The sequence below is a fragment of the Melanostigma gelatinosum genome (genome assembly GCF_949748355.1).
Source record: "Melanostigma gelatinosum genome assembly, chromosome: 6".
In the NCBI taxonomy this organism is placed as follows: domain Eukaryota; kingdom Metazoa; phylum Chordata; class Actinopteri; order Perciformes; family Zoarcidae; genus Melanostigma; species Melanostigma gelatinosum.
The window spans coordinates 3,202,260-3,213,886 of NC_136639.1; the positions used below are offsets into that span (position 1 = coordinate 3,202,260).

An 11,627-nucleotide genomic window follows, 5' to 3' on the forward strand; every position below is an offset into this window, starting at 1 on the left:
GGAATGTCCTTTGCTCTAAAGGCCAGACTAAACCTCGGGGCGAGGGCTGACTATCTCTCTATCTGCCCTGCTTTGTGTTCTCATGTGCTGGTAGTCAGAACTACAAACCAGCCGGGTGGCAAATGAACATTTCCCCGTCATCTACAGCTGTTTAAGGTTTACGGGCTCATTCGTGTGTTCCGGTGACGGTGATGAAACGGCCCGCTCTGCGCTCTCTCCCCCTCCCCCGAACGTGGCATCAGTCGCTCCGAAACACCTACCAATCAAAACAGCAGATGTGCGCATGAACAAAATAGGCACTTTTAAAATGCAGATGGACTGACGAACAAGCAAGTGTCTCTCATGAAACGCTACTTCTTTACCGGCTTTAATTACCTCTGTGGAAGACCAAAGACAGAACGAGTTGCTGGAACTCAGCCAGACGGATGGTGTGTCTGTAAATAGTGATGATTTCACAATAAAGTCTCATTGAAATGGTTATTTCCCTCTTCATTTCTTTTATGGGGCTTTTAAGCTGTCGGCTCTTTAACTGAAGCGTGGTTTATTAGTTTGAGGCCAGATTTGCAGCTAATATCCACAACATGAGGTAAAGAGGTGGATAACTGGACCGAGATATTAAAGGCACTATTTAGTCTTCTCTATAAAACGAGCTCAGAGGAATACTTCTCCCACAACATGACAGTTTGTGTATTGATTCCTCACCACGTGTTGTCTTGTTCTTTACGAAAACCTTGTTCTTCGGGTTAGGGTTAGATTGGATTAAAACATGAGACTTGAAACAACAGTCCGATGCACATGTGTACATTGGAACAGTTCTTTCTTGCTGTGATGATTCCTGTTTAAGAGATGGGGCACCAAATCCACGCTCCTTGTTCTGTGTAAAATAAATTCATTACAAAGTTTATTTGAAGTTAATACGAGGCTTCTGCAGTACGAGACAAACGAAGTTGGTGTCTTCCAAAGTTGTGGTGATGGATCTTGTATCTTGTTTATCTCCTTTATGTCTGGGGGAAAAGAGCTCTGATTCATTGATTGATTATTCAGGTCAGGTTCTTGTTACTTCACTCTGCTGCCCATCTCCTCCCGGTTGAAGGGGTTAAACCCGCTCAGTGTGTTGACTGCTAGGGACATGGCATGCTAATATTATTGCCATCAGATGTCCAAGGGCGGGGAAATGCCCTAATCATTTCCTCCCGAGTGCCCCTGAAAGAGAAGCCCAGTGGCGGGGTGGGGGTGGAGGGTTGGAGGGCGGCTGGGCGTTTAAACCCCGCCTGGATGGGCTGTTTTTGAGGGGACGGTGGGGAGGGGGGCACAGTACAGCATCCGGATCGGACCGTGATGGTACAGGATGTGTGTGCTTAACTCCATTGAACTAAACTAAATAGGGGAGAGAGCCTTTAATGCCGACAATAAGCCCGCTGCATTCAGCAGCAGCGCGGCCCAGACGCACAGCTCTCTGCGGAGTAGAAATTACGCACGGAGGGGCTGCTCTGTGGCAGCAGTTTAGATATTCAACAACAAAGAAAATCCCTTGAATAAATCGGCGGAATGTCCTTTCAATGAAACGTTTTTTTAAAGATCCGTCTCGAATCAACTGACAAAACAGCCTCCTTCAGCTCAAGATAACTTAAGATAATTTGTCCCCAGGCTGAATGTGCGTAAAAGTATCTTGAACAGGAAACTCTCTCTCTCTCTCTCTCTCTCTCTCTCTCTCTCTCTCTCTCTCTCTCTCTCTCTCTCTCTCTCTCTCTCTCTCTCTCTCTCTCTCTCTCTCTCTCTCTCTGGGTGTGTGTGCGCGTGTGTGCGGGCGCGCGCGAGCGTGTGTGTGTGTGTGTGTGTGTGTGTGTGTGTGAGGAATACCCAGCTGGTCCCACAAGTCCTATAATACCAAGCACAACATGCTTTACCTTCAATGAAAGCTGAGACGGGGGGGACGGTTGGCTGCTGGTCCTGAAATCAACTCAGAGTTCGGACACAAAACCAAGAGCGTCGCTGTTTTAGCGGCTTAGTTCTGCCGCATCTGTTCCGTTACACCTTCTTCTGTGCGCCGGAACGTTGAGACCTGCAACTTTCCAAAATACAAAAAAAGACAACTTGGATAACTGTTGTTTTTTTTCTTGCCCACCTTCCTCTCTTGCTGTGGCTGGTGTGAAAAGGTGATGTATCACTTTCTAAGAGGGGACCCCTGAGGTGATGATATGTCTTTTTGGAGATAGATGCCACTTTTGGAAACGTCCTAGGTTTTCCCACAACTGTGACTTTTTTCTGCTGTTACCTTCACTTTTGGCTCGAGCATGGCTCTCCCCTCTCGGTTTGTGGTCGTGCTGCTGTACGGATGGAGTTATCTGTGCGTTGGATACTGCGCGATGCTGAAAGCGGACAGTTTCCCCGTCAGTCGGAAGGTGGATTTTACGCGTTCGGAGGATGATAAGCAGGCCGCGAAAGACGACCGGGAACTGCTATTACAGGATACAATGACGGAACACATGCAGATGCTTTACGCGAAGTACAACCGGGCTGGGTTTCCCTTCAAGGACGGCAACACTGTCCGCAGCTTCAAAGCGCACTGGGGTAGGTGTCCAAAGTTTTACGCATGTTAACAACACTGAATTGGAGAGAGTTTACCATTTTAGTTTATATAAACTGGATTTGACAACGTCTTCTGCCTTCAAGTGAAATAATCCGCCCTTTACAAGTGCACCCAGCTGCGTGGCCACATACATTGTGCGCAATTCATGCACATAAAAAAAGATTTTTTGCATGTAGGAAGAAACATGTTTATTATCCTGATTTAAGTTTTAAAATCGATTTATTTTTAAACGTGAAAACTGGTGCCGTTCACATTCACGTGCTGACACCGAGAGACACCTGTTGATCCAGTCATGGGAGTGTGATCAACCTGTTACCCGTTCCCTCCCTGAGCCAGCAGCAGAGATTCCGCATCAGAGCTCTGCATGCAAAATCGTGTTTTCCCGACATATTTTTGTTTTCTCACCTCAAGATTTCAGTGTCCGATAATCTGGACCCGCTTTTTCTTTTCTGCCCGAGCCAACATCCGGCAGCTGCCCAGCCTGCCCGTACTGCGGCAGAACTGGAGAGTGTTTCACCGCAGAGAGCTTCTGCATTTAAGATGATTTTTATCAGGAACTTTTACCAATAATTTATCTCTTATAAGCTCTAAATTGCTTTCAGGCCACGCTGTGTTATTATCACTTGGACGTGTGCAGCATTAAAGACGTTTCCACATCGGGTCAGAGTTTGTGAGAGTATACTGCCTCCTGTCGCCTGGTGGCTGTATGTCATAAGCACATAAAGGGTCAGTTCACAGATCACAAACACATGTTCTCACCCTCAGTGGTATCTAGCCACGCAGACACTTAATGGCCAACATTGTGAGATATTTGAGATTTCTGCTTCCATCCCTCAACAATGGAGATGAGTGGCATTTCAGTTGTGTAGTTTAAATAATTTAAATGTTTCATGTATTTATGAAGTAAACAGAAACAGATCTTTCCAGAGGCTCTGTCCTGGGTCCTCTGGATGGTCCACAGAAAAGCTGCCTTTTAAAAGTGTAGCCTAGAGTGTTGAGATGGAGACAGATAAGAGGCAAATAAAACCAACAATATCTGTGTGACTGAGATGTTGGATCAGGAAAAAGTAAAAACATATACTGATGTCTTGTACAGCTGTGTAAATTATACTGTTCATCATATACACAGGTACGATAAACAAGAAGCAGCTGCAGATTTTCAACCTCACCTCCCTCACCAAGTCGGAGGACGTTCTGTCCGCCACTCTTCATTATTACATCGGAGACCTTCACAACAGCACCACTGGCTGCTCCCGGTCCAAAAGCTGTGCTCGCCACGGCCCCCGGAGGCACAACCACATCCACATGGTCATCTGGAGCTTCGCCTCTGTGGATAACAAGATAAGGACTCTCGGACACTTTCGGATCAACGTGTCCACCCTCTACAGGGACTTCATATCTTGGCAGTGGAAGGACGTAACCCGCGTGGTCGACCAGGCCAAACAGCACGGCGAGCTGCTCATTGGGATCGACGTGGCTTCACAAGGGCCCCAGCCGTGGAAGAAGCTCCTGTCCGACCGCTCGCCCTACATCCTGGTCTACGCCAACGACTCGGCCATTTCAGAACCGGAGAGCGTGGTAGCCACCCTCCAGAGACACCACCCGGTGGGAGGGGAGGCCTCCGTCTCGCACGGCTTTCAAAAACTGGGACTGCGTGAGCGAAACGACACGGAACAAGAGCAGCAGCCGTCGCCCAGAGGCAAGCGCTCGGTGAACGTCCTGCTCCCGCTGCAAAACAACGAACTCCCCGGGCCTGAGTATCCGTACGAGACGCCCGGGTGGGACGAGGCGAGCCCGTACGAGCCTTTCGAAAACAAGCAGGCCCGTCGGCCGCGCAAAAAAACGCGCAAGAATCAGCGGCACAAGATGCCTCTGCTGCAGTTCGACGAGCAAACGATTAAAAAGGCGCGAAAGAAGCAGTGGAACGAGCCCAGGAACTGCGCTCGGAGATACCTGAAAGTGGACTTCGCCGACATCGGATGGAGTGAATGGATTATATCACCCAAGTCGTTCGATGCCTACTACTGCTCGGGGTCCTGCCAGTTCCCCATGCCAAAGGTGAGACTCTTGTGAAGCACTTCTGCAATGGTTGCCAACCGGAGGGGTCAGTAAGGGGAAAGCAGGCAAAGTTCTCCAGATGTTCCACCAAAATTGGGGTTTTTCTTGCAATAACTGGTTTATTTGACTGTTTTAGGCCTTTAGAATTGACTCAAAACCACAGACAAATGCAACTTGTGTCAATGGGTTCCAATAAGACATTGCTTTGGTTTTTTCGGGGTCACAAGTCAAAAGGGTTTGAACCATTGCTCGACTGGGTTTTGTTTCTTCTCTGCCAATAGATTCATTCGTTTTTCTTTCTATTTGAACCTCAGATTTAAAACCTTCAGTTCTTTTGCCAGCTTCTTAATCTGTTTTGTCAACAAGAATATTTATATAAATGTGCTTGAGATGCTCTGGTTCAGATACACATCAACAACACACATGATATGACGCCAGAAGTCAACATGCAGTACATACGACTGGGCTTTTCTTCAGCCAGCATGGCATACATGATGTAAACAGAGCAGCTTCACTTGGATAACATTAATATCAGAAGTCCCCGAAGCCGATCTGTCTTCTATTATAGATGATAATGACAAAGAAACCGAGATCAATGTGTGCCATCTGCTTTTATCTTCAACTTCCAGGATAGAGTGGTAGCTGATGCTTTTATCTTCTACAGTTTATCTTACGGTCATTAAATCTTTAAAGATACGCATCAGAACTCAATTTATAGAATACAAAGAAATAGGTTCGTCCAAAGTGAAGTCCAACTTTACCAAACATACAGTAAAAGTGATCAAACTACAGCAAAAAGTGCCAAATAGACCGGCTCAGATGAACAACGTCCTGAGGGGGCAGGTGGCTGACCTGAACATTTAAAAATCAATACAACTTCATCACCGTGCTGGTGGAAAACGGACGAGCACCTTTGAGGAAGCAACTCGCTTTCAGTTCATTCCTTAAAGTTTCTCTTCAGGAAACATTCACACATTCGAAAGAACTTACAAAGAAGTGAGAGAAGTAAAGAAACCTGTTCAACATCAGCTCCCCTCGGAGCTTGCGGCCCACCCGTGTCAAGATAACATCACAGGTATTTTAAACATGGCCGGAATGCACGAGATCCATCCACTTAATTCATTACCTCGGAGTCGCCGGCCTTTGTAGTCGGACGTAATTAGTCCCAGAAGTGGGGCCTGAGGCGACCCCCCCCCCCCCCCCCCCCCCCCCTGTTCTGCCTGTGATCCTGTGATGTTGTTTCTCCGCTGACAGCCTAAAGTGTTAGAAGCTGTTAATAGCTGCGATTAAAAGGTGCCCGGTCACTGATTGGACCCTGCTAAGACATGCAGCAGCTGATCAGGTGTGTGAACTGCTGGGGACGGAGGCGGCAGTCAGCTTTTGATCTCGCTGGAGCTGCTTGTTGGACATTCTGTTTATTGTGTGCTACATCAAACCCGTCTCTTACTAAATTGCGTTTCCATAGAACTAAATAGCATCCTCAGTTATGTTTTCAGAGAAACAGATATTTCTCCCAGATTACGCAGTTTTAAACACGTGATTGACGTGAAACAAACAAAACAAAACGCAACAAAACTACTTGGTTATGTTTCGTTAAAAACATCACAGCTCGACTTAAAGTAAGTTCTTCGTTACGTTGTTGAAGTTCCGGACGTCAGTTAAAATGAGTTTGAGCTTTGGTTTCACACGGGACACAGACAGCGGTCTTCTGGGTGAAAGTTCTGTGTTTGCTTGAGCCAAACATCCACCCGACCCGGACTACGGTTCCTAAAACAAACGGAAGTGGGGAGAAAATAAGTTCCTGATCAAAATGCAATTGAAAGCTATGAACGCTGGCTGCAACATGATCTAAAGGAGAGATGCTGTAAAACACAGAGGCTAGGTTGCACCGACAAGGATTGATTTTTAAACCCGATTAATTCATGGCTCAACTTTAAATCATGTTGCAGCGAACTTTAAAACTATCTTCAAATTAAGAAAGATTACATTTCAAACAAAAATTAAACAACTTCCTCGTGGAACGTTAAGACTCAACCCAGTTCAGTTTTATGATGCTGGTGAAAATAAACCTCTTTAATTGGAAGTGAAACCGAACGTAAGCTCCCAACACATTTCCCTCGTTCCACTCCCGTTAGCACAGTAGTTCATAACTGAACCCGGAACTCGGTCTGTGAACTGTATCAGATCTTACCAATGGACATTTTGGCTGATATTTATACCATTAAATGGGGGTTTTAAAGAACCTGAACGTCTGGCCGCTCTCTGTTTTTCGTCCTGTCAGACTTCTTTTTAGTGACATCGCTCTCTGTGGTCTTGGCAATTCAGGAACAAAACAGTAGAGATAAGACCCACGTGTTAGAAATCTTCTCTTTGCGTGCGTCTAAAAAGAAAGTTCTGTCACAAGGTGCGAAACAAACACATTCTGCTACAAAACGACCAGGAATCAAAGTGCATCAATGGAACTTTTGCTTCTACAAGTGATTGGTTTTGATTATGGACGTCTGCAATACAAAATGTCTCTGTTGCAAACAAAAGCTAATGCTGCATACTGTTGATACTTGCATGTTTTGTTTGCACGGAGTTTGAATGCAATGGGCATTGTAAACAGCTGACGTTAGGCTGTAAAGGATGTGTCTCTTTCCTGACCACATTCAATCCTTTTGCATCCTTGTTGTCCCTTCAGGCTCTGAAGCCCTCGAACCACGCCACCATCCAGAGCATAGTGCGGGCGGTGGGCGTCGTGTCCGGCATCCCCGAGCCGTGCTGCGTCCCGGAGAAGATGTCTTCCCTCAGCATCCTCTTCTTCGACGAGGACAAGAACGTGGTGCTGAAAGTCTACCCCAACATGACTGTAGATTCATGCGCCTGTAGATAGCTTTTTTATTTTATTTTTTATGTCATTGAATGCCTGTTCACAGAAAAGAAAAAAAATATATATCGACACACGCAGCCCCAAACGACACCCTCTCCTCCCGATCCTTTCCTCGGACACTCGTTCACTTACAGCTTCCCCTTCGCGCTGGAGGAGAGCTGCTGCCTGTTGTTCCAGGTGAAGAGGAGGCTCGTCTGTTCGCGGGAAGGAATGGAGTCGCGTGAGTCATCCTCCCGTAGAGGAAACACTCCACGCTCCGACTTCACCAGCGACGCCGCGGTTTTATCGTCACGTCTCCGCTGCTCGCTTATCCGTTTGGGCGACTGAATCATAAACTCGCTATCACGATATACAAACACCGATCGAGGCGCAAGAGAGACGAGAACTGAAGGGATGTTTGAACGAACGCCTCGTCTTTCTCTCCTTCACAGCTTTGAAGTTGTCCTTTGGTCGTCGCCGCCAAGTCACCTATGCTCGCACTTGCATGGTTTTTTGTTACTCTTTGTATGTATTTATGTCTGTACTATCACTGTGTTATTCACTATATGAGAAGTTATTGTATAATTATTGGCTTGGCTGCTATAGAGAGATATATTAGATTCCACAGCCAGACATTGTGACGGTACAGTAGACAGCCGTACGTATTTGTGTTTTACATCACTGCTCCGTTGTTGTACAGAACCCACATTTTAAGAGTTTATTATATGCGGAGTTTTTGGAGGAGACCCATTACACCATTTATTTTACACCAAGATGTTCTCCAAGCAAACTTCAGATGTGATTTTGAAAGATGAGCTCAGAAAGAAATCGAATAAGTGGTGGGACTTGGCGGGCATAAAGGGTTCATACTCGTGGTTCCAATGAGCCGGATATCAGGCTGAAACTATTTGTTTTTGCCATTGTTGAAGGTCAGAACATGTTGCCGTGACTTCCTGTTTAAATGTATGTATTTACAGCATAGAATGACTTTCATGAAGAAACACTTCCAGAAATCTGTTTTTATCAACTAAAATAACAAAAAATAACTTGAGATCGGTTGAAAATAGCTAAGAGCGGTGCCTCTGGGATTTTAAGACCCAGTTTTCACTCGGATTTTCTCATCAGATTCCAATAAAAAAAAAAGTTGAGCAATACATGGAATATCATAAATGATCTGGGAGAGCTGATCAGTTTTCTACATCAATCATGACGGTTATTCGATCACGTCAGGTCAACGTCGAACAACCAGGACGAGCAGTGAACACGTCGTCGTGTTGCCTTGAGTTGTGCGTTGATGTCAGAGTTCATGAAACCAAATATTTATTCAGAGCAAATAGTCTGAAATATAGCAGCGAACCGGTTTTTTCCATAGACTTGTATATTGTTTTTGTACATAGCTCACGATATGTTGATGACGGTGTGATGTCTCTTTGAGATGGAAGTGCCTCTTGAATGGGTGCATTTCTGATTTCCAAACAGTCTGATTTGATTCGTCGCCTGTTCGGAGAACTGAACTCAGTTTTCAATGAAGTTGAAGTCAAAGCAAGCAGTTGGGAAAACCGTTCCTACAATGAGAGAACATCGTGCAGATTCTTTTGAGACGTATGATCGGCAGTGGAATTTACTCTCAAAGTATTTTGATATCTCAGAGACATTTACTTTGTGTGAAGGGCAGATTTTCTAACTTTATATGTTTTGTACTGACACTTTTCTTTTCCAGTCTGTGCTTCCTCGTCTCGTGCCAATACAGATTCTGTCAGCGCGCGCTGTAGAATGAAGCGGCGTCCTCTGGTTGTGCCAGTGCAACGCTGCAGACGACGACGACGGCCGACGAGTCGTTTTTGTGGCCTTTTCTTCTTCTTTTGGTGCGATACAAACTCAAACCCGTTTCCAAACGTCACCGGTGTCTTTCGGAGAGATCGGACACATTCATACACAGTACAGTGTATCAGCAGTTTACTGTTCAACCCTATCTTGTAAATGTAAACACAACAGAGAATGCTTGTACAATAAGCTTCATAAAATATATTTGTATATGGAAATGACCCTTTAACATGCATCTATTTATTTTTCTGTATGTTGCATATCTTGTACAGGTGTGGTCTGGTGAAAGGGGGACCAGAGCTCTGACATGTGGAAGGTCTTTATATCTGTGATGGACATTTGCTTAAAGGTCCCTCCCCCTCTCTGTGCTCTGACCATCCTTACAAAGCATTCAAAGAAATGAATAAAAGTATGCAAGACTCAGATCTAGCTCGGTTGTTTTGTGGGGGGGGGGGGGCCTGAAGGCTTTGAAGTTTTTGGTCTGCAAGATAATCGACACAAATTAACAATCTTCACATTTCCGACATCAGAAGCGTGAATGCAATCGATCACAAAACGTGAAGATCACATTCTTGATGGATGTTTTTATTTGGGGGTCCTGTAAAGCAGCGTGTTCTATAACGGACGCTGTGGACCTCAGAATGTCTGCCCACCTCTCGGACTTCTTCAGTTGTTCAAGTAGGACAACCATTTGCTCATTGGCTGCTGTTTCCCTGGTATTTGAACAATCAAAGCTTCGTAGGCGAGGTTGAACATGTTCATGTCGTCTTTGTTTGCAGCTAGCAAGCTAGCTAGCTACATTCATGAAAAAATAGCAGCAGAAATGGAAACAAAAACAACGTAAAGCATAAATAAGATGCAGCTATACAGGTTGTTTTAAGCAATGTCTTAAGGTCTAATTGGCATATTTCTTTATACCTTTTTGTGAAATCTGTTGCATCACTCGCTACCGTTTGGTTACGAAAAAACAAAACATAACCTTCTGCCAAACAACATGAAGTCAGGTTAAATGTATGAAGTTGAATTGCAGCTATTTTAACGGCATTACATTACATAACTGTTTGCCAAGTCAAGATGTCCACAAGGAGAAAAGGTCTGCAAATATTGGTAAGAAAATAAAATAAATAATAATAATCTATTGTCACATAAAATAAAAAAATGAAACAGACCTATCCAAGAAAACGATTTGATTCAATTACAAAATAAAAAAGCAGAAACTCCATCTGAAAATATGAACAAACAGCTGTATCCTGAATTCAGTAGTCATCATCTTAAGGCCACAGCTTCTCCAAGAACTCCAGGTGCTTCCACACACAGACGTTATCACACACTGTACTGCACATACTGTACACACATTCACCACTCAGTGTATATATATACATATATATATGTACATATATATACGTAGATATATATATATATATACTGTGTGTGATTTACAAAATACACTCACCCCAGTTTTTAAAGTTTACATGAAGGAACATGGAGCTTAGCTTGTATAAATTGTGTATTTTTGATGCTTGTGCTTTACAGTATACAGTATATACATAGACACAGTCAATTCACTGTAAACCTCAAATGTTTAAAAATGGAAAATACATATATAAGCTCCCCTCGTGGTAAACCCTGAAGATCTTCTGCTCAGTTTGGCCTCTTCGCTGCTTCTCCTCACATCACTTCCCTTCTGCTTGTGAAGCCGGGAATCATAACTGACTCGGCTTCCAAAAGGTAACTATTTCTTCACCGTGCCGCTGGATGCTCACAACCTATAACTCACACTAAGAGGGGAAGGTGTTCATGTTTTTTTCGGGTGTCTAGTTTGGGCTGTGAGGATAACGCTGTCGGCGAAAGGAGCTCTGGATGCTTCTCAGCTCAGATGTTTCATGTGTGGGACACTGGTGCGAAAGTGGAAAAGTTTAATCTCCTCTCTGGAATCTGTTTGTTCTCAAGTTGCTTTCCTTATTTGCAATGTCATCTGCACACATATCTCCTCCACACACACACACCTCCATTCGTCAACAGACGTAAACACGCTGCACATGTAATCCCAAATTCCCTCAGCTGTTAGAAAATAGAGACTTTGCAGCTGCATCACCAATTTCCCCACCAACCACATCTGGAGCCATCATGAGGGCCCTGCAAATAATATTTTAGAATTATCTGTAAAAGATTATTAAAAGTGCGTAGATCGATTAAGGAATGTGAAAACATAATACTGTGACACAGAACACGGATCTGTTTCTAGACTTACTCCCGCCAAACTGTTATGCGATGAAGCCTGCGTGACTTAGCCTGCAGGCTAGC

At 44.6% G+C, this 11,627-nt stretch overlaps 1 protein-coding gene across 1 annotated transcript; it reads left to right on the forward strand.

The window, feature by feature from the left end:
- The first annotated feature begins 1,936 nt into the window (after positions 1-1,936).
- Positions 1,937-9,746, forward strand: bmp3 (bone morphogenetic protein 3). The gene is made up of 3 exons (XM_079269654.1): positions 1,937-2,571; positions 3,720-4,648; positions 7,332-9,746. The coding sequence occupies exons 1-3, from the start codon at positions 2,295-2,297 to the stop codon at positions 7,521-7,523; spliced, it is 1,398 nt and encodes a 465-aa protein (XP_079125780.1). The 5' UTR covers positions 1,937-2,294; the 3' UTR covers positions 7,524-9,746.
- The last annotated feature ends 1,881 nt before the right edge of the window (positions 9,747-11,627 follow it).

Bases quoted from the DNA above. Each gene is read 5' to 3' on its own strand.
- bmp3 (XM_079269654.1), top strand. From the start codon at position 2,295: ATGGCTCTCCCCTCTCGGTTTGTGGTCGTGCTGCTGTACGGATGGAGT. The intron at 2,572-3,719 runs GTAGGTGTCCAA...TCATATACACAG, and splicing joins CAGCTTCAAAGCGCACTGGG to GTACGATAAACAAGAAGCAG. The intron at 4,649-7,331 runs GTGAGACTCTTG...TTGTCCCTTCAG, and splicing joins GCCAGTTCCCCATGCCAAAG to GCTCTGAAGCCCTCGAACCA.